The 23,148-nt window shown below is 42.5% G+C and overlaps 1 protein-coding gene across 1 annotated transcript in view; it reads right to left on the reverse strand.

Annotated features, from left to right (window-relative positions):
• The window catches only part of LOC105018476 (GRAM domain-containing protein 2A), a 47,639-nt gene that overhangs the window by 13,678 nt on the left and 10,813 nt on the right, over window positions 1–23,148 (reverse strand). Inside the window, exons 2-5 of the mRNA XM_010883934.4 lie at window positions 22,997–23,113; window positions 10,940–10,997; window positions 8,175–8,247; window positions 6,902–7,005 (exon numbers count right to left, since the gene is read on the reverse strand). Of these exons, the coding sequence (XP_010882236.1) occupies window positions 6,902–7,005; window positions 8,175–8,247; window positions 10,940–10,997; window positions 22,997–23,103 (342 nt within the window). The 5' untranslated portion in view covers window positions 23,104–23,113. The remainder of the gene's footprint in view (window positions 1–6,901; window positions 7,006–8,174; window positions 8,248–10,939; window positions 10,998–22,996; window positions 23,114–23,148) is intronic.

Consider the following 23,148-nt stretch of genomic DNA (forward strand, 5'->3'; position numbering starts at 1 on the left):
AGTCATAAATGAAAGGTTGCAAGTTACTATCCTTAAGTTGGCATGATGAAAACATATCTACAGGGCAGCTATTAATAACTGCAGATCCCTGGCCATGACTCTACACCGAAGGATGTGTCCTAGGGATATGAAAAAAACTTACTTTACACCACACACTCTGTAAAGAAGTATTTCAAATATGTTTATCTTCAGTCGGTTCAAATAAATTATTTGGTCAGGACTTTGAGCTTTAAAAAGCATGCCCTGACATGATTAGATTCAACTTCATTGTCATTGAACAAGTACAGTACAACGAAATGCAGTTAGCATCCAACCAGGTGGAACGACCACAGGTTGGTGGTTGTTTCACCTAGCTATCTTCAAATTAATGCACTAAAAGTTGCTAGATAACAGCGTTCGCTAAATTATAAAAATGTAAAATTAGAAGACAAGGTCGCTGCATCCGGATTTCAGGGGAAAGGAAAGCTAGATACTGTGATACTGTGTCAGAGAAAACTGGATGATCCCAGCTTCTACCTGCCTTTCTGTGGGTGAAAATAGCCAGACAATGCAGATGTCCTTAACCAATGTTCTCTCTAAGCTGCTAGCGTCCAGACTGCAACTTTTCAGAAGAAATGCCAGTCCAACTTTATAGATTCACCCAAGGTTAATCAAAAAGTTAACTTCATTAACCGTTAACATGCCTGCAGCTTTCCAGAGAAAAGGGCTGATGGGTGTTTTAAACAGAATCCTAATAATATTTTTTTATCCACAAACATTTATCAGGATCAGATATGTAATTTGGGTCACTGTGTGTAAAGCCTTAAAAAGTCAGATTTTATGTTTTCAGATTGTAAGGCAACAAAATGTGAACATTTAGAAAGGGGTGGTTCTTCTATAGTTTATGTATGATGGTTTTATTCCAATTGTAATGAATGTACGGTGTAGTGTTGCGGAGGAAGGAACCAGGTGCAGGCAGGGGTAGTCGGTGTTGATATTTTAATATAAATAAACACAGAGCAAACAAAACACAACAAAAGAAAAGGGCAGACTAAGGCAGCAAAACGAAAGCAGGCAACTGATATACCGTACTTATAATAGACAGCAACACACATGGCAGCAAACATGACAATAACAATGATCCACACTGTGGGGAGCAGAGGGGAAACATTTAAACACTTACAAACGATATGAATTGGGACCTGGTGTGAATGATTGAAGACATATGACAAAACAAGTCCGGGATGTGTTCATAAGATATGGGAAACTGAAGATGCACGGAACGGTGGCGCTGCTGCTCACCGTACCATGACACCAATCTTATTTTCCCCTTTACAGCTTTTACCTTTTATATCGTACTATGAGATGCTTTGGGTAGTAATGATTTATGATAAAAAAATAATGATTCAATCAATCAATCTAATTTATTTATAAAGCCCTTTTTACAACAGCAGTTGTCACAAAGTGCTTTACAGAGACACCCGGCCTTAAACCCCAAGGAGCAAACAACAGTAGTGTTGGATTTCAGTGGCTAGGAAAAATTCCCTAAGAAGGCCGAATTTTAGGAAGAAACCTAGAGAGGACCCAGGCTCAGAGGGGTGACCAGTCCTCTTCTGGCTGTGCCGGGTGAGATATTAAGAGTCCAATTGGAATAATAAATACATTTCTCTGGGCTAAATCCAGAGTCTATTGGATTTTAGACTAGGTCAGAAGTATGACCAGATGGACAAGGACAGGGACAGCAACGGGCCCCCCAAACCAGGTAATCCGCAGGTGTGGACCAGGACCTCATCTCCTCCTAAAATTTAAAACTGGAGGAGACTGAGAAAAGTTAGAAAGTGCATTCCTCATATCCCCCAGCACAATAATATAGCAGCGTAACACCATGGAACTGAGACGGGGGGGTCCGGCGACACTGTGGCCCTACCCGGGGGAGGCCCCGGACAGGGCCCAACAGGATGGAAATCAATCCACCCACATTGCCAGGCATCAACCAAAGGGACACCCACCAACCGCAACCCCCTTGAAAGAGGGCAGAGTATTGCCAGCAGCGTACAGCCCAATTGCACAAGTGCGCAACAGAGAGACAACAACAAGCCAGTGACTCTTCCCCCGAAAGGCATTGGAGGGAGGGCATCCCAGTGGCGACGAGAGCCCACCTGGCAAGACAGCAAGGGTGCACAGTATCAAGCCTACTGGTCACCTTCACGCCCCCGGGCCAGGCTACACCTAATTATAAACCATGCTGTAGAGATGAGTTTTTAGTAGACACTTGAAAGTTTGCACTGAGTTTGCATTTCTAACCTTAATTGGCAGATTATTCCACAGTAGTGGAGCTCTATGAGAAAAAGCCCTGCCGCCAGCTGTTTGTTTAGAAATTCTAGGTACAATTAAAAGGCCTGCATCTTGCGATCGTAGGTTACGTGTAGGTATGTATGGCTGGATCATTTTAGCAAGGTAAGTAATAGCAAGTCCATGTATTGATTTATAGGTTAAGAGTAAAACCTTAAAGGACGCTAGGACAGGAGTAATGTGTTCAATTTTTTTTGTTCTAGTTAGGATTCTAGCAGCCGTGTGCAGCACTAATTGACGTTTATTTATTAGTTTGTCTGGATAACCAGAGAGAAGAGCATTGCAGTAATCTAGTCTAGAAGTAATGAAAAGATTGATACATTTTTCTGCATCAGTTTTTGATAGAAAGTTTCTCATTTTTGCAATGTTTCGAAGATGAAAATAAGCAACTCTTGAGACATATTTTATATGTTCTTCAAAGGAGAGTTCAGGGTCATGGGTAACGCCAAGGTTTTTTACAGTTTTTACAGTCGAGATTCACAGTGAGATCTGCTAACAACACTATTTATTTCTTGGGTCCTAAAACGAGCATTTCTGTTTTCCTTGAGATTAAGAGCAAGAAATTCTCTGTCATCCACTTCCTAATATCTGAAACGCATGCTTCCAAAGTAGCTAATTTAGGGGCTTCTCCATGCTTCATTGAAATATATAACTGTGTATCATCAGCGTAACAGTGAAAGTTTACATTGTGATTTCGGATTACATCGCCCAGAGGGAGCATGTATAGTGAGAACAATAATGGGCCCAGAACCGAGCCTTGAGGAACACCAAAGCATACTTTTGACTTGTCAGAGGATATGCCATCCACACTAACAAACTGATATCTTTCAGATAAATAAGATTTAAACCAAGCTAGAACATGTCCACGTAGCCCAATATGGGTTTCCAGTCTCTCTAAGAGAAGGGAGTGATCAATAGTGTCAAAAGCAGCACTAAGATCAAGAAGCTAAAGGATGGATGCGGAACCTTTGTCTGAGGCCATTAGAATGTCATTTGTTACCTTCACAAGTGCAGTCTCAGTACTATGATGGGATCTGAAACCGGACTGGAGTATTTCATAAATGTTATTTGTCTTAAGAAAGGCATTCAGTTGTTGGGAAACACATTTTTCTAAGAATTTTGAGAGGAACGGGAGGTTCGATATTGGCGTATAATTGTTTAATATGTCGGGATCCAGATGAGATTTTTTTAGAAAAGGCTTAATTTCCGCTATTTTTAGTGAGTTTGGTACACATCCGGAGGAAAGGGAGCAATTTATTATGTTCAGCATTGGCTGACCTAGCACAGGAAATAGCTACTTAAGTAATTTTGATGGAATCGGGTCTAGCTGAGAGTTTGTGGGTTTAGAACTCATTACAAATTTAGAAAATGTGTCGAGCGACACGGTATCAAAAAATTAAAGTGTCCCCATTGACACCTGGTCAGGGAGGTTCAGGACATTTTTAGGACAACTGAGATTTTGAGGACCATAACTATTTAAGGAGTCAGTTATTTGTTTTCTAATGGTGATGATCCTTTCATCAAAGTAGTCCATGTATTCATTACAACTAAAGCGAAGACCCACTTCACTTGCTAAGCTTTGCTTTTTTGTTAACTTTGCAACTGTATCAAAGATACATTTTGGATTGTTTTTGTTCACCTCAATCAGGTTGGAGAAATAAGCTGATCGAGCAGACGTGAGTGATTTTCGGTACTGTCTATCCAGGCTAGTCTAAATACTTCCAACTTGGTGGAGCGCCACTTTCGCTCCAATTTCCTGGAGGCTTGCTTAAGTGCTCTAGTATTGTCTGTGTGCCAGGGAACAAGTTTCTTGTTGCGTATTTCTTTCATTTTTAGTGGTGCAACTGTGTCTAATGTATTTCGCAGTATTGAGTTTAGATCCTCGATTTGATCGTTTACAGATTTATTTACTCTGTCGTTAATGAGCGAACTTGTAAGAATATCAAGGAATTTATTTGTAGTCCGAGAATTTTTAGTACGGCTTTTAAAACTCCTTGTTTGCGGAGCAAGTGGATTTCTTGTTTTAACGGTAAATGTAATAAGACAGTGATCCGATAATCCAGGATTTTGGGGGGAAATTATTAGATCTACAATATCTATTTCTCGTGACAGGACTAAATCTAAGGTGTGATTGTGGCAATGTGTTGGACCTGAGACATGGATGAAACCCATTGAGTCAATTATGGCTTCAAAGGCTTTTTGAAGAGGATCATTGGACTTTTCCATATGAATATTGAAATCGCCAAAAATTAGAATACTATCTGCCATGACTACAAGGTTAGACAAAAATTCTGGAAACGATTTATCGGCCTGGTTAACTTTCATTAGTAAAACTTCAAAAGAATGAAATTCAGTGATATGTTTGAGAGTAAATTTATATTTACGGTAATAAATATTAGCGACACCCCCTCCTTTTTGGGATGCACAAGGGATATGATCACTAGTATAACCAGGAGAGGCAGTGAATTCATTAGGCTGTAGCCACGTTTCACATAAACCAATAACATCTAGTTTATGGTCAGAGATTAATTCATATACGGCAACTGCTTTTGGAGCAAGGGATCTAACATTTAGGAGTCCCATTTTGAGATGCGATGTGATACAGTCATTTTTTTTTTTTTTTTTGTGACCGAGGCACAGGAAGCTTTATCTTAATAAGGTGTTTTTTGTTAGCACTACCTTGTTTAACTTTTCTCAGCCTGGAACGAGTCACAGTGGCAATAGGTAAAGCTGTACTAACTACTCTGGCTATGCTATAGACAGACTCCACTATGCTAGCAGGCTGGCTAACAGCCTGCAGCCTGACCTGTACCGTATCTCATGTTAAGGCTATAGGAGTGAGACTCCTGTCAATGTTCCTAGATAAAAGAAGAGCACCACTCCAGCTAGGATGGAGTCCGTCGCTCCTCAGCAGATCAGGCCTGGCCCTATTTCTGGGAGAGTCCCAAAAAGAAAGCCAGTTATCTACAAACTCTACCTCCTGCGACGGGCAGAACTCCGTTTTCAGCCAGCGATTGAGTTGCGCAAGTCTGCTGTAGAGCTCGTCACCACCCCTAGCTGGGAGGGGGCCAGAGACAATTACTTATTGGTTCTCAACTGAATCCTAACTGTGAAATGGAATCTCGTAAAACTGTTTATTGTTCAATGAATAACCTGACTACTGCATTGAGTTGAGTAGTAGTAAAAGCAAAAACAGGTGGGTGAACTCTGTTAGATGGTTGCAGTAAAAAAAATTGTGGTAAACTGTCAAGAAAAACAAAAACATGGCTAGTATGAAAATGCCAAAATTATTGAAAGTGAAATACTAAAACATCTCATGTACATAAATCTTCAGACCCTTTGCCATGACAGTCCAAATTCAGCTTGAATGCATCCTATATCCTTTTATTATCCTTGAGATGTCTCTCCAATGTTTGTCCACCTGTGGCAAATTCAATTAATTGGACATGATTGGAAAGGCACATACCTGTCTATATAAGGTCCCACCCTTCACACTGTATGTCAGAGCAAAAACCAATCCATCAAGTCCAAGGAGCTATCCGTAGACCTCTCGAGTTGTGTTGAGGGACTGATCTGGGGAAGGTTCTAAAAAATTCCTAAAGCATTCATTATTCTCAGGAGTGCAGTGGGCTCCATCAAATTGAAATGGAAGAAGTTTGGAACCACCAAGACGTTTCCTAGAGCTAATTGTCCAACCAAACTAAGTAACCCGGGAAGGTCAGGCAGGCGATGAATAACACAGTGGCCATTCAAACAGAGCTTCATTTCTCTGCACAGATGGGAGAACCTGCTAGAAGGACAACCATCTCTGCAGCACTCCATCAATCCAGCCTTTATGGTAGAAGGATGAGATGGAAGTCACTCCATAGTAAAAGGCATATGACATGCCACTTAAAGGACTCAAAGACCATGAGGAAAAACTGACTATAAAGCACATCATCTGATCAAGACAAGGTTCCACTCATCACCTGGCTTATACCATCTATGGAGAAGCATGGAGATGGGAGCATCATGCTATGGAGCTTCTCAGCAACAGGATATACAACAGTGCTCAGATGGAGGATATGATGAATGGGGCAAAAGCCAGAGAGAAAACTCAACGCTGTGATTGTTAGTAGAGGCACATCTAGAAATTACTGAATAAACGGTCTGAATATTCATGTACATGAGATATTTCAGTTTGTTGCTTTCAATAAATTGAAATACATTTCTAAAAATGTGTGTTTTGTTTTGTCATTGTGGGGCATTATGTGTAGATTGATGAAAAAAGTTAAATCAATTAGGAATCAAGTCTACAATGTGAAGGGGTTTAAATACAGCTCTGCACCTTTTTCTTTCCTTTCCAAAACAAGTTGAAAAGGAAAGTTTTGAGTGGAAAGGAAAGAAAAAGGTACAATGGTCTTTTAATCTTTTGCGGAGCTGTATATTTTAAAAGCACTGTACATGATTTTGTTGCATTTGTAAATTAGTAATCAGACTTTATTTTATGCTGAGTTACTGTATTTATGAGCAAAGCTACATCTGAGTAACTGAGACAGGAAGAGGGACTGGAGAGAACATCACCACTCACCTTGATATCCTTCCCAAAAAGATTGGCATAGAAGCACAGCCAGTTGCGGGAGATGTAGAGGCGACCCTGAAGCAGGATGTCTCGGAGGAGAGCACAGGAATACACTGATAATGGGAATGAAAGAACAAAAAACTCAGACTAAGACTAGTCTGGGAATACCATACTCAACATTATACAATGCTATTTAGTTCACAGATACCAGAGGGAGAATTGTACAGCTGGAGATGAGCGTGGGAAATATGATTTGGATACAAACTTGCACAGTGTGGGAATAGGATATGGTTCGAGTGGGATTGTGAACAACTGGTGAGGATTTTCATTAGTAAAAACCTTAAAATGTTTATATTATTATATATATATTAAATTAACCTAATCCAAAACATATTTTGTTGAAGACTTGTATTTAAAAAAATAATTATCTATAGAATGCCCATACTACTAATGATTGCACAACCAAAACTCCAAAATGTTTCTATTCCGTCATGGATTATCAACCAACGTCACAAGACGATGAAACACAAACAACCCCAAATGGCAGCATGTGATTGGACAGGCTCTCAATCTTCTGTCTCACGGCTCATTTCCAGCAGAATGCAGCAGGCTTGTCCAGGGTTCCCCAGGGAAGGAGGGAGGAGGTGAAAGGGGAGCGAGAAAAGAAGAGAGGAAGATCTCAAGAGACAGCAAGTGAGTGAGAAAAAGAGAGAAAACGGAGAAGCAAGAGAAGGCAAGGAAGAACCACTGAGAAAGTGGAAAAAGCAGCCGACAAGCAGCACTGAGAAGCTTGCGGTAAGGAGATGTGAAGCTCAGTATGTGATTCTAGTGCTCTGACAGCCAGCTGACAATGACTTAACATGAAGAAGGGAAATGGTTGCATGCAAGTTGCATGTTTTTTTCTATTTTTGATTTGATGTTTAATGCTTTTCAGACCACCAGCCTACCAAGCTTAGCTTCCCAGTGTGAATGCGCATATCAAGCATAAGTAGGGTACTGCAATTTAGGTCTCAAACATTGTGCTGTAATTACAGCATGTAGTTTATTGTAGGTTACAGTCAATCCCTGATCATCTGAAATAGATACAGTTCAGCACGCCCAGTTAAAATTCAATGCTTTAACTTTTGCTCTGCCTAGTCCAGCTTGGCAAACGCATTTACGTCAATCCCAGCCGGGTCCTATGTCACTCAATTGCAAAGACCACAGACACAAACAAATCTGGTATCAGGTCACTTTTATGTACTTGTATGAGCAGCAGATTGCGTCCAGTTCCCATATTTACCTTTCATTAGGATCTCCTCCTTGGGCACAGTCTGGAAAAGCTTGTGGTACTGGGAGTTGTACTTGCTGACGGTCTGTAAGGGGAGAAGGGGGAGACTGGAGTGAGAAGGGGGAGACGGGAGAGAGAAGGGGGAGACGGGAGAGAGAAGGGGAAGACGGGAGAGAGAAGGGGGAGACTGGAGTGAAAAGAGGGAGACGGGAGTGAGGGGGGGAGACGGGAGTGAGAAGGGGGAGACTGGAGAGAGAAGGGGGAGACGGGAGAGAGAAGGGGGAGACGGGAGAGAGAAGGGGGAGACTGGAGTGAAAAGAGGGAGACGGGAGTGAGGGGGGAGACGGGAGTGAGAAGGGGGAGACGGGAGAGAGAAGGGGGAGACGGGAGAGAGAAGGGGGAGACTGGAGTGAAAAGAGGGAGACGGGAGTGAGGGGGGGAGACGGGAGTGAGAAGGGGGAGACTGGAGAGAGAAGGGGGAGACTGGAGTGAAAAGAGGGAGACGGGAGTGACGGGGGGAGACGGGAGTGAAAAGGGGATGACATAATCCCCCAAAAAGTCTGCCTGTAAACTGTCAAGCTTTTTTGAATAAAATGATGATGCTGTTCGCTGCTGCCAAATGCGATCCTTAATAAAGCTCATTGACATCTTAATGCTCGTGTCCTGGGAAACCACTCATGAAAGAAATCTGGATCCCATCAAGTAAACCTTTATTCAGTTTACAGGCATGTATGCATTAAAGCAGTCATCTACCATTGTAGATGACTAACTTAATGAGAAATAGTCACAATAGCTTTTACCCAGAGAGAGGTTGAATACATGCAGCAGGGGACAATGTCTGCTGTTTCAGGTCACCAGATGTATTCTCCAGCGATAATAATCAACAGTAGTCATTAACCTTACTCATCAGAGATTCAACAGACTTCAATGGGACAATGCTGTCAGACTTACTCATCAGGGATAGACTCTGAATAAATAATGCCTCATCAATAGATAAAAGACAATTATATCCCCTTCTAAATTCCTATAATGACATTAATTATCTAATAGGTTAAACATGTTGAATGTTTTTAGGCTGGGCATCTGTATAACCACGTTATGACTGTAACTGAAAAGGGCCACCAAAACCTTTTGGTCAATGTAAAAGCCAGTTGATTAAAAGTCAGTCGAAACAGTGCAACCCTATCACATAACCTCCTGCCGTTATTTTCATCAGCGAGGATGGGTCCTCTCAGCTGTGATCCTGCCCTGTCCACTCCCTATGGGGGCTGGAGTTTTAAAACAGGCCCAACATGCTACTATACGCGATGACACACAAACAAACACACACAGCTATTCCCCTGGTGCCAGTCATTCAGCAGGGGGCACTCCGCACAATCTCTTCCCCTCTGTCATTCATCTGTATTGGTTCGACAGACAATCCCTTTTACCCTCTGTCATCCTTTTATAATTCTGGAACAGACAATCCCTTTTACCCTCTGTCATTCTTTTATAATGCTGGAACAGACAATCCTTTACCCCTCTGTCATCCTTTTGTAGTGGTGCAACAGACAATCTCTTCCCCTCTGTCATCCTTTTGTAGTGGTGCAACAGACAATCTCTTCCCCTCTGTGCCTCGGCCTGGGTTCTAACTTACAATAGAGGCTAGACAGAGACGGACACGCCTTTCCTTGTGATAAATAACCCCATGCGGTTTGTTTTCATTTTCCTCAGGCTTTCTGAAGGGGACTGATTGTTCCAGACACGTTTGATTGCAGGTGCATGGGTGTGAGCGTACGTGCGTGCGTCTGCATGCATATAAGACTAGAAGAATTCCCGTGGTTTCATCGGTTTAGAGCTCAATTTGACATTTACTCTTAAAGAAGAAATGTGTAGAATTTATTCCCCAAGGGGAAGCTAGTAGAATTGCAGCAAAAACAGATTGCATTCAAACCAAACCTCCCAACTCATCCAAATGATTTACTTTCAATTATCACTGACCAGCTCTAAACAAATGGAAGAAAATAGATATATTTCACAGCAATTTAGGTGGCACAATGATTCCCTACACTATTAACCGGATAAAATTTCACAGGAACTTAACATTTAGTGAACTGTGTACGGATTTAGCAACATTGAGAGACCAAGGTTTGAATCTGTCTCTCAGATAAGCCCAGGGGCCACACGGAGGGCAGTGACATTGGCCAGGTTTGTGGGCTTACTAAGAAAATGTTCTTGGCCTTGTCGCCCTTTATCAAGGTAGAACGTTTCGCTTTTGGAAGCACAAACATTTTTTCTGAGTGGGGAAAAAAAATTGTGAAACACTGTCATTCCATTATTAATGTAAATAAGTACATTATGGACATTTTCTGATATAATGATGCAAACATTATTTTTATCACTCCTTTAACCCAGGTATGTGACTTTCATTAGACATTTTGCACAATAATAAACATTTGAATTACACATGCCTGAAAGTGACCTGGGAGGCTACTGTCACCATGCTTGTAAAATAATGAACACGTTATGAATGCACCAGCTATGCATAGACATTATTCTATAAACTATAACTATGCTAACTCCTTTGTAACACACTTTAAGACAATCGCACCTCTAGGACAAAGTCAACTTTGTGAAGAGTGAATGTCTGTGTAATGGTTCCCTCCAGAACCTACATACCATAACACTGTATTGGGTGAAAACAGTCCCAAATGAACGAATGAATGTCTTCCTTGTAATAACCACACTGTCAAAATGTCCATTAACAGTGGGATCTGGAGAGGGTAAAAACAACTCACCGACCCCCTGTAGCATTTCTTCACATCTTCGTATGTCAGGTCGTCAATCAGCTGCAGCCTGTAGGGAGACAAAATGAAACCGTGGGAATGGTTGGTCCACGTCAGACCGGAATGACAGAGAAACTTTCCCAGCCTAACTGTGCGTTTCAGGTATTCTCCAAAACAATCCTAATGAGTGTTGTCTGTTACTTCTACTGTTAGTACAATCCCCGTTGTGTTGCATTACAGCAAACAAGTTTTCAAAATATAGTAAAACCTGTGATGATGAAGCATGTGTACTGTATTTCAGAAAAGGAAACACCAGGTTGTGGTTTAAACAATGCACAACAAACCCCATATGATGTGCTTGTGTTAGGTTCTGTCCCTTTGGAGTAACTCACCGCCATTGCACCACTGTGTATAAAATACTACAAATAACACTAACACTGTACTATTACAATAGCAATGCCTATAGACAATGAGCAGGGTACTCGGTACCAATTACCAGGCAGAAGGAAACAGAACCCACAGGTGGAGGTTCAACAAATCGCATGCAAGATGACCAGTAGAGAGGCAGACAGTGACTACACTAACCGAATTAAATAGACCCGGTGGCAGGAGTGAGCCCCACGTCAGCTGACGCATGGCTGAGCCAATGACCACACAGGTTTCCTGGCTGAACGAGCTGGGCTTCATATACTCCAGATAAGAGGCACGTTATGATTACATGGTATGTTAGACTGCTGTAGTGATAGACTAATTATGCTGCGTTTTCCACTGGTGCCAAACACTGGTGTTTTCCCCCTAAGTCCAGATTTTTTCTGTTTCCACTGACATGGGCCAAGGCCAGTTGGCCACAAGGCCACTAGGCCACAAGGCCACTAGGCCACTAGGCCACTAGCCCACAAGGCCACTAGGCCACAAGGCCACTAGGCCACTAGGCCACTAGCCCACAAGGCCACTAGGCCACAAGGCCACTAGCCCACAAGGCCACTAGCCCACAAGGCCACTAGGCCACAAGGCCACTAGGCCACTAGGCCACTAGGCCACAAGGCCACTAGGCCACAAGGCCACTAGGCCACGGCTGAGTAGCCCGGCTCTCACTTGGTGCCAAGCCCCGGACTTTAGGTTTGCACATTACGTGCTGTGAAAACGTGGCCTTTTGTTCTGTTCAAATGGCGAAGTGTATCTTTTGCTTTAGGGTTCTCGTAATGGTTTTTATCAGATCTAACAAACAGATCCCTGATAAAATAAAGAGAATTAGGCAACAGTAGAGGGAAGCAAAGACTCGGAAAGAGTTGGAACGACCAAAGGTGGTACGATGCCATTGACTCTATAGAAAATGGAGTGCTGAGATGTAGGCTGCAGAAGCTATAACAACACAACATTTCCTCAGAATACTCCCAAATCCTTCTATTAAAGGTAGATTGTTTAGTTAAACAAGTATTTCGTCAAAACTATGAACTCACTGGGTCAGTTGCAGTGTCACAAGTGTACAGTAGGAGAAGGAGCCGGTCACAGGAGTTTGAGGAAGAAACTAGTTTTATTACTTAAGTTCAAACGCTGTATTGTAAACAAACTGAGCATGGCGTTATTGTTTATTTAACCAACATAAAAATATTGCGTTTTATTTTTCGTAACCGGAAAAACACCACATTGAAAAACAAATCACCTCCTCCCTCCCCACCTGAGCCTTGGTAACAAATGTATAGTGGAAACAGGAAAGTCTAGAAAGTCCCCGGTTTAGCCCTGGTACCGGGGTAAAGCACCAGTGGAAACGCGCATCAGTAGTATTTCAATGACACCCACCCACCACTTGCTCGTTCACACACCCTCTCTCCCACACACACACACACACACACGCACACACACACACACCCACCCACGCACACACACAGCAAATGCGTGTGTACGTAAATGCATGGGTAGTACGAAAAGTTTGTTTATGCAAAGTCTGGTTGAGAAAGTCAAGACAAGACAAGACAAATAGTATAGCAGCTACAACTATTGGCCAAGTCCTGACCAGAAAGACACACAAACAACTCCATTTTTTACAGGGATCTCTTAGGGCGTAGTTTTCTCAAACATAGAGTAAACCTAGCCTGGAACTAAAAGTACATTTCCATGGAGTTTTTCCATTGACCTTGATATTTAGTCCAGGACTAGGCTTAATCTGTGACTGGAAAATGATGGGCTAAAGTAATTAATGCGGAAGACCACTGGAGTCTAAAGTAGATCCACTTTAATATCCCAAGGACCTGTTATAGCATGACAGCCTAATACATCTGTCTACTAGAGGCTACTTCCCATTCCCAGCCCAAGCCTGCCATATTATACTGTTCACACAAACCAGCACTGAATAACTGATGAGCCTGTCTATATGACAACAAGTCTTTAAGGGATAGGTTAACCACATTACAGAAGGAATATTTTTTTTGTTTAATCTGTAAAACCCCAATCGAGGGTTTCGTTCATCTGACAAACTATCCATTGAAGCTAGAGTTCTGTGTCAAAAATAATAGCTAAGGAATGGGCCGTGAGAAATTTGACACTTTCAAATTTCATAACCAGAAATATGGATCCAACTACTGACCATCCACATAAAAAATAATAATCGTTTTAAACAGGTTTTGAGGCTATACATTTTCTTAATTGGAACGAAAAGTGTTCATTGTCTTCAAGAATCAATGGGTATACATATATAAATAATGTCCACAACCGATACCTACCAACTCCAATTTTAAAGCTATTTAAAATAAAAGAATCCTGCTATATGTAGTTGGTGGACCGTGGCCAATGAGAGACCGGTTGGGATCTATTTTTTACTTATATGCCACTTTGTCATTACCAGCCTCAGCAGGTATTTAAATGATTATGTGGTTCAGGGGTTGGACTAGAGAAACATAATGACACTCTAACATGGAACCTCCTAGCAGGGCAGCTGCCCACAGAAACAGAAACCGAAAATGTTCTACGTGATCCCGAAACAACATCATTTGCTGGTTTTCACTGGAGCCACCATAGCATGACATACTGTATTATACACAAGCTGTACTAAAGTGCACACAGAGAAACAGCAGGTTGGACAGTTGCCTCTTCCTATAAGGCTGGTGTGATGGTCTTACACTGTCGCTCGCTTTAAATGCTGATGCAATTCAGCGGTTCTCTCGAAATAGCCTCTTGTAAAGAGCTGTGACTGTAACCCTGTATTGCGACAGCCCTGTGTGTGTATGTGTCTGTGTGTGTGTATACCTCTGTTAGGACAGGCCTGTCTGCCACCATGACAAGCCATGTGCCATTGGATCAGCTGGTGTCAGGCCCCATGAGGCCCAGTCAGGGGTCAGTCTGTCCAACTGTCAGCCCCGAGGTGAAAAGAGGAACACCACTGACAAAAAGGGTGTTGTGTGAGTCACAGCAAGCCACTCAGGCCCAGTGCTAAATGGGACGTATCTTTAGAAAGGGGGAAGGGCAGAGACTGTTTGTCAGAGGGAGAAGAGGAGTGAGAGAGAGAAGAGAAAGGGGAGGGGGAGCAGGAGTGAGAAGAGGAGTGAGAGAGGACAGGAGGCCAAGGACAGAGCGGAGAGCAGGGCCAGCCTAACAGGGTGACTGACGGCCGTCCTTTACTGTCAAGGACAGCGTTCAGTTTGTGCTCATACACACCACTTTGTTTTGGTGTTCATATCGCTTCCCTCAGAATTAAACACAAGGACACTCTCGCAGAAGACTACTGACTATATAGCACAATATAAATTGGAGAAAGTTGGATTATCTATAATAAAAATGCAGGAAAAAATGCTTTGGGTTTTATACCGAATAGCTTTGTTTATATAAATCATATATATCAGACAGTCATGTTATGTCCTATAATAACACTTCCATTACTGACACATTTCTGATTACAAACAACTCTGGAGGTGCCAGGAAAATAGTGGTACAAACCAAAGTGTACATCTTTTTTTTTTTACTGTTTGCAGGGGAGTCCATTTTGGCAACGTGTTCTGTTTTGTAATGGGTTTGCCCATTGAACCATTATGCTGTATACAGGAAAATACAACCAGGTAGATCCCTCAGTCCAGAGAACATGAATGCATTTAAATTCATATTGATGTTTATTATCATGTTATTGTTATTATAATTAGTAAATGAGGTATGTGCATGCCTTGGTCTACAGATGCGAACACTAGTTTGGTGCTACTGGAAAAGCTGAACCTTTAAAAAACTACAGCGGGTATAATGAGAGCACTGTGTGCTGTGCCAGACCTCCCCACTCCCTGCCTTGAGGACAGAGAACGCTGAGCTTCATTCAGCGGACGCTCTTCTCCAGAACCACTTACAGAAAGCGATTAGTGCGAAGCGCCTTGCCTGAGGACAGGGCTTTTTCACCTTGTCGACTCAGGAATTTGAAGTATAGAACTTCTGGTTACTGCCCCCCCCAAGCCCCCCCAACCACCCACCCCTCACAGAACTTTCCAATTCTTATACGTAGTTTTTTGTAATCGACCTGTGAGGCGCGCCTGCATAAAAACACTCACTAAAAAAACAGGTGTGATCATGGGCACCCACTAACAAACACGCGCCTTTTGATATGCAGATTACCCGTCTTATTTTCTATGCTAATGCACACACCGTGGAATGAAATGACACTACTATTATAAAGCCGAGCAGAAACAGATGTCAGGTAGGTGTGTGTGTGTACACCTCTCAGACACGACTGAGAAACTCCCATAAAATTAAACAAATAGTCCTTATTTGTTGCAAGGGGTATTTGTTTGTGTGTCTGTGAGAAGCAGGAGAGCGTGTGTGTTTTGTGTGTTTGCGTGTCGGTCCGTGTGTGTGTGTTTGTGTTTGTGTACAGGCCCGCAGCCAAAGTCTGGCTAAATAAGCAGTCTTCAGTTTGTCCACAGTGGTGAATGCAGCATGTTGTTCTCTGTAATATTTGGGTGGCCTACATGCTGTTCACACACACACACACACACACACACACACGCTCTACTGCTTATTCACGGAGGCTTGACAGGACTGAGAAACCATTCAATCCCTCTGCCCTACATAAGCCCACTATGTCCTTCCCATAATTCTTGCAATCAACAGCTCTGTGCCTCTACGTACATGGTTTTTAAGTGGGTGTTCCACCACGAATGAACAACAAGCAACAGAGGGGCCATAAGTTGCAACAGGAACGGTTGTTATTTCTCACGTGGTATGTTCATGTCGGGACTATAGGGGGAAAACCTTTCTTAATTTTTATTGAAATTACAGTACTGACCTGTATTTATGTGACTGTGGGTTACTTGGGTTCCAGGCTTTGTCTCTAATGTTATTTGACATGCCATTTAACAGATGCTAGTATCTATATCATAATGGGAGGCCAGGTAGCCTAGTGTTTAAGAGCATTTGAATGGTTACTGGTTCGAATCCCAGAGAAGACATGGTGAAAAACTTTTGTGAAAAAGGCGGTTAACCCTGATTGATCTCAGGAGTAAGAATGGGTTGTTAGCATGTTTACCTGATAAATATAACTGGGATTTTTTTTCCAAATATATATATCGATTTAGTACAGGGAATGCATGCGTTATCATATGGTTGGCCACAGTGAAAATCGAACCCTGCAACTCTTGGCGTGGAATTGCCTCACAGAACCGCTCTAGTCTGAACTAAACAAGGTGACCTGAGAGTGGGAACCAGTTCATCCCAAACTGTGTTTGTCCTACTGTCCTGCTCCAACCTGCTGGCTACGGTAAGGAAAGAGAAGCAGAGCCAAAGCAGAACAGAGGGGACATTTCTGTTGGCCCACGAAAACACAGTGTGTGTGTGTTGTGAGAGAGGGTGTGTATGTGTTTGCTTGTATGTGTGTATGTATTGGCACTCGCATGTGTGTACCCAACTGTCACATGGAAATCTCCATGACTCTCTGAGAGGGAAAAGGTGGCATTTACAACAGCCTGCTTTTTGACTTCCCGGTAGAACAAAGACAACCAGACACGGACACAGCTAAAAGAAAGAAAAAGAGAAGGATGAGGGGTGAAGGAGAGTGAGGGAGGGATGGGAGAGGAGGGGAGGGAGAGACAGAGAGCAGAGGGAAAAACAGAAAAGAGATAACGTTTTTAATCAACGTGATAAGCTAGCAAGTTAAAAGCATTCTTTAGGGTGGGTTATTTTGAGCCTGGCACTGGAGGGAAGATAATGACTCATTATAATGCCAACGTATTGCGGTGACTGGAAATAAGTGGCACGTATGTGCAGACCGCATGTCAACGTCATTCTTGACTGAGAAAGGAACTGCTCCCGATGGCGTGTGACCTGTCCCTAAGCTTGTAAATAGGCAGCGCTGGGTCCCTTGGCAGTAACCGGGCAGCGCCAAAGCCCACTAATAGAATAACAATGGCACTCCACGGGGGCTGCATCGTCCTCAGTCATTAAAACAGCTTTAAATTAAGACTTGCCACAATCAAAGCAACCCGGGCCGGCGTAAACAGGGTTTCTCAGCAGCAATGCTATTAAGAGCTGGTTTGCCACCGGGATTGGAGTTCCCCATTGAAAATGTTACTGATATGCCAAGTCATGTGTGGGAAAACACTGAAAAGACTCACGCAGACCATGGTTTCTGGTAGGAACACCCGTGTTGACCTACATCAAAGCTAACGCTACAAATACAATTTCACTTGCTATGCCGTATTACAAATACGGTTTATGATAGAATCCTGTACTTGAAATATGTGTGTATGGTGTCAAATGTCTGTGTGTGAGACAGGGCTATCCATACCTCAATGGCATGGCTCTCAACTTTCAGTTGTCATTGACTGAGATTTAACCAATAGATCTGTGGAAGCTCTTTGCTTCACATTTCAAAGCTAGCTAGCAGTGTGTCTGTCTGTGTGTGTGTGTGTGTTGTGTGTGCGCTTCATTCACATTCCCATATGTACTTCTCAAATCTACTCCTTACCCGACTATATCTCCCTCAAAGTCCTTTAATATCTCTATTTCTTCCTCTTTAACCCCACCACTGATTTGGTGCAAAACATGGTCTCTATACCCTTCTCTAGTAAGCTCTAAACATGTGGAGGATTCTCTAGTAAACTCTAAACATGTGGAGGCTTCTCTAGTAAGCTCTAAACATGTGGAGGCTTCTCTAGTAAGCTCTAAACATGTGGAGGATTCTCTAGTAAACTCTAAACATGTGGAGGCTTCTCTAGTAAGCTCTAAACATGTGGAGGATTCTCTAGTAAGCTCTAAACATGTGGAGGCTTCTCTAGTAAGCTCTAAACATGTGGAGGCTTCTCTAGTAAGCTCTAAACATGTGGAGGCTTCTCTAGTAAGCTCTAAACATGTGGAGGCTTCTCTAGTAAGCTCTAAACATGTGGAGGCTTCTCTAGCAAGCTCTAAACATGTGGAGGATTCTCTAGTAAACTCTAAACATGTGGAGGCTTCTCTAGTAAGCTCTAAACATGTGGAGGCTTCTCTAGTAAGCTCTAAACATGTGGAGGCTTCTCTAGTAAGCTCTATACATGTGGAGGATTCTCTAGTAAGCTCTAAACATGTGGAGGCTTCTCTAGTAAGCTCTAAACATGTGGAGGATTCTCTAGTAAGCTCTAAACATGTGGAGGCTTCTCTAGTAAGCTCTAAACATGTGGAGGCTTCTCTAGTAAGCTCTAAACATGTGGAGGCTTCTCTAGTAAGCTCTAAACATGTGGAGGCTTCTCTAGTAAGCTCTAAACATGTGGAGGCTTCTCTAGTAAGCTCTAAACATGTGGAGGCTTCTCTAGTAAGCTCTAAACATGTGGAGGATTCTCTAGTAAACTCTAAACATGTAGAGGCTTCTCTAGTAAGCTCTAAACATGTGGAGGCTTGGCATGCATCTCTCTTGTAGCTCTCTCTCAAATCCTTTCCCCTCTCTCTTCACTTCCTGTCTCTTTTCCCGCTCTCTCTCTCATCCACACTCTACTTTCCAGTGACTCCCACTCTCCCAGCTCTCTGCGTCTCCTGCAGCCACCTTGGCACTATGTGAGTGGAATTGCAAAGGGGTGTGTGTGTGTGTGTGTGTGTGCGCGAATGTGTGGGTTTATGTTTGTGAGCAGTGACATCGGACTGGGGGGAAAAGGGTTACTAAGTATATAGGGCCCTATCGTGTAGAGGGGCCCTCAAAAATGTTGAATCTTGAATAAAGAGGGGAGGGGCCTTCAGAGACCAGCTATGTACAGGGCCCTGAATTGTATGCTACACCCCTGTTTGAGAGTGTGTGTTTAGAATCTGCTGATGCACAATTTAGCTCACACCAACAGCAGCACTATAATGGGTGTTTCACTGGGCAAGCAGTTGAAGATGCTCACGTCGGGTCATTTTTATGTCCAGCAGTCATGTACGCTAACACACACTATGCTAATAGGTTTATACTTCCATTTAAAAAAACAATTCATATATGTAGTCCACAAATGGACAGCAGCGATTTACACACACAGCACAGATCTGTGTAGACATTGTATTTTCATTCTAGCTAGCTCATCTCTCTGACCACGTCTGCTTTTCTTTCTTTGTCTCAGTGCAGTTAGTGGACAACATCACCACAGGGATTCCTTGCATACGTGAAATTGTCTTCCGTGAGCACAGACACAATGCCATTGTGTGTGTGTGTGCATGTGTGAGTGTGTATGTGTCTGTGTATGGGGTGGAGGGCTTTTCATTTTTCATATCTTTTACTTTCATTGTGTCACTTGGCACGCAGCTAGCTGGTCTTTCATGTCCTTCCAGAGAGCCTGTTTATCAGTCCCACCCCCAGAACACCATTAGAACAGCACCGACTACAACTGTCACCATTAGAACAGCACTGACCATAGCGGTCCCCATTAGAACAGCACTGACTACTACTGTCACCATTAGAACAGCACTGACCATAGCGGTCCCCATTAGAACAGCACTGACCATAGCGGTCCCCATTAGAACAGCACTGACTACTACTGTCAGTTTTTGCCAGTGATCAACACATATGTCCATAATGTCAAAGAGAAAAATATAATCTACAAATTAATTAGAATTAACAGATTACCAGAAATTACCATTCCATAAAATCATCCATGACCCAGATCAGTGAGTTGGGTGCACTTCAATGTCTGGGGTATCGCGTAGTGGTAAGTAATGGAGTTAGGAATGTACCGTAAGCTCACTCCATACCCCTCTATGTTGCAGATGGATCTATATAGTTCAGACTGTAGGAATGTTGTAGGAACATCACTTGTGATGAGAGGCAGAAGACTGCGAGTTCATTCCCAGTATGGGGCTAGTCAAACTGTCAGTGGATGATGCTAATATGTTAGCAACAGCACATTTAGGTCCATTTCACTAGCACACCATTAGAACAGTACAAACTACTTTTAGCACACCCTGAAAACTGTACCATGTAATACTAGCACACCATTAGAATAGGGCTGTCACAATTCAGTGAACTGAAAGTCAAATAATGAGATTACGAAGAATACTTGATTACAATTTACTGACTTAAGGCTTCAATTCATCATGGTTTTAGAGCTGGGCCATGCATAGAGCTGGGCCAGGTTTATACCAGCAAGCAAACATTCAGCCGATAGTGTTATAAATAGGATGAGAGGTTTCAAAAGAAGTGTTTTTATATTGAAATAAAAGAATGAAGTGTTTTGCTATTAAGCGTGTCAGTGGTTATAAAGGTGCAAAGGCTATTGTCCACCTTGCGTTTTTAGAAAGCTGTGTTTTTGAGATATTTTTTACTAAATAAAATATTTGTATCAAGATTGTCAGAATAATCAACAGAATTCTCGACTGACAAAAGAGGAATCTGTGACAGCACTACATTAGAACAGCACATTGTGCTAACACATCCTTAGAACAGCAGAATACGGGGCATTAGAGGGTTATAGCTCCCTAAATTGGCTTTTATGCCTCCTCCGTCCTCTTCAGTTTAGCTCTGGACGAAGATCAGGGCATGTCTTCTTTCTATGGATCCTTGCCAAGCCATTCTGCTTCATTCCACATTGCAGTTCCAACAAGGCAGTCAGTCAGGTCAGCACGTCAACTCTTCACCTATGTTTGCTTTTCACAGGTGCCTGACTACACGGGAGGGAGTCTCTAGAGCGGCTGAAACACTGACACGTAATTATATGTCATTATCATTTTGCTCTTAAAATGGGACGGCACTGTGTTTCACTCTGTCCTTCAAAACGGATCCTGGGGGGATTTATAAAACACAGTCATTGTTCTGTGTAAAAGTATGTTGTATAGTATAGTGTTATAGGCCAAGCATCAGATTTGGCAAGCAAGGGTCTTTGCTCTGGCAAGCCAAGCGATTCGATGTGTGTTGCGTCGTGCCTATGAAGAGCCCTCAGCCATTGTATAATGACCACACCCACCTGTGTCTTATTGCTTGATTCTAGTTGTTCTCTCCGTTCAAATTGCTTAGCGTGCCAAGGCAAATCCTCTTGTGTCTTTTCATTACGATGCCTGTGCCTTAACGCTATATTTAATAATGTAGTACAATGCAATGACAATTAAACTTTTCATATCCCTCCAGGATCACACCTCTGAGACGCCTTATTGCTATTAGAAAATGGTTACCAAGGCAATGAGAGCAGTAAAAAGAAACTGTTCATCATATCCATGGTATAAAGTCTTTATAAACTGACCGTTTCAATCATGGTTTATGAGACTGACATACTTTTTACTGCCCTATTTGCATTGGTTTATAAAAGCAATTAGGCATCTCAAGGGTTTGTGATACATTCTCAATATACCACAGCTTACTACTGTGTGCAAGCACTCTGCAATGCATTATGACTAAGAGCAGCTTTTAACCCTGGCATATTGGCCATACACCACACCCCCTCATGCTTTATTGCTTACTTATGCTCAGCCAATTAGGTTTCAGATTGCGAACCAACAGGGTTTTCAATATAGCATATACTGTGGAATTGCACTGAAGTGTAGTGTATAAGGGTATTGAAGGGTATGTGAAGGGTATTTTTAAAAGCAGGTAGCTGTGTTAAAAGGCCTGAGGTGATCTCTGTCTCTGTCTCTCTACAAGAGGTTATGCCAGGTCTGACAGTCACCGCTTCGGGGGCCATGTCAGGACCCGGGATGGGATCAATTCTGATTTGAGTTCTGAGTTGCTCTTACATTTGAATTACATTCTGGAATTTGAATGAAAGGAAATAGGACTGATTCTACACATCAGCATTGAATATGACCTTCATACATAGTGACTAATAACAAAAAAAGAATTTGCAATCTACAAACACTACCCCACAATGACAAAGCGAAAACATGTCAACACTGAAATATCTCATTATTAGTTGCCACATAAACATGTCAAAGATAATCATCCACTGAGTCAAGAGACATGTCACTATAATTAAGCTTTGGGGAAAAGTGTGGTTCCCAGTGCTTGAGACAGTATTCACACCTAGTCATCAATGCTGAATCAGGAGGTGTGATTATTTTCTAGTCTCTGCCAACGCCACTAAATATACAGCAGAGACCTTTAACTTTATCCCAGGCTTCTGCTGTATTCTGAGCCACTGCTGATTCTACCCCTCCTTTTGTGTTCGAAGGAGAAAATAGGGAGGAGCACAACTGGAGGCTTTTTAGGCTACTACAGAGAAAACAGTGTTGTTTCACAGAATAATAACACTTTCATGGGCTATAAGAGTGGAGATATCACAGTATATCATACTGCTGGTTGCAAATTTCCCTCTGTATCCTTAGTCAGATCAACAAGCAAAGATAGCCGTGCAAAGTACCTGACGTCTTCATGATGTTATCTGGTGGTTGAGAAATGCTTTTCTGGTCTAGAACCAGAACACGACAGGATTTCCTGCATGCTAAAATCTCTGGAGATGCACTATAGAATGTTGTATAACTTAAGCCAATCGTTTTGTGTTCTACGTCCCCCGTTTCTTTTTATGTTACGACCTGCAGAAATGTGTACAAAGTGTGGGGCAATTCATGTGATCTGATACGACTCCATTTTGATAGCCGTACCATTAAGGTTAGAAGTGAACGAGTAGGAGGTTAGCTGATCCTAGCTGACGTTGGCCACAAGAACTTTATATGCCTCACCTGAACTGTGGTGGGCAGTGTCCATCGTCCTCCTTGGCGGCCTCTGCCAGCAACTCCAATTGGCTTAGGACACTGATATCATCGCCGTGCTCCTGGTGTTCCATCATTATCGCCAGCCTGAAGGGAACCAATAAAGAACCCAGTCACACAGT

This window comes from Esox lucius, chromosome 19, assembly GCF_011004845.1.
Source record: "Esox lucius isolate fEsoLuc1 chromosome 19, fEsoLuc1.pri, whole genome shotgun sequence".
In the NCBI taxonomy this organism is placed as follows: Eukaryota; Metazoa; Chordata; class Actinopteri; order Esociformes; family Esocidae; genus Esox; species Esox lucius.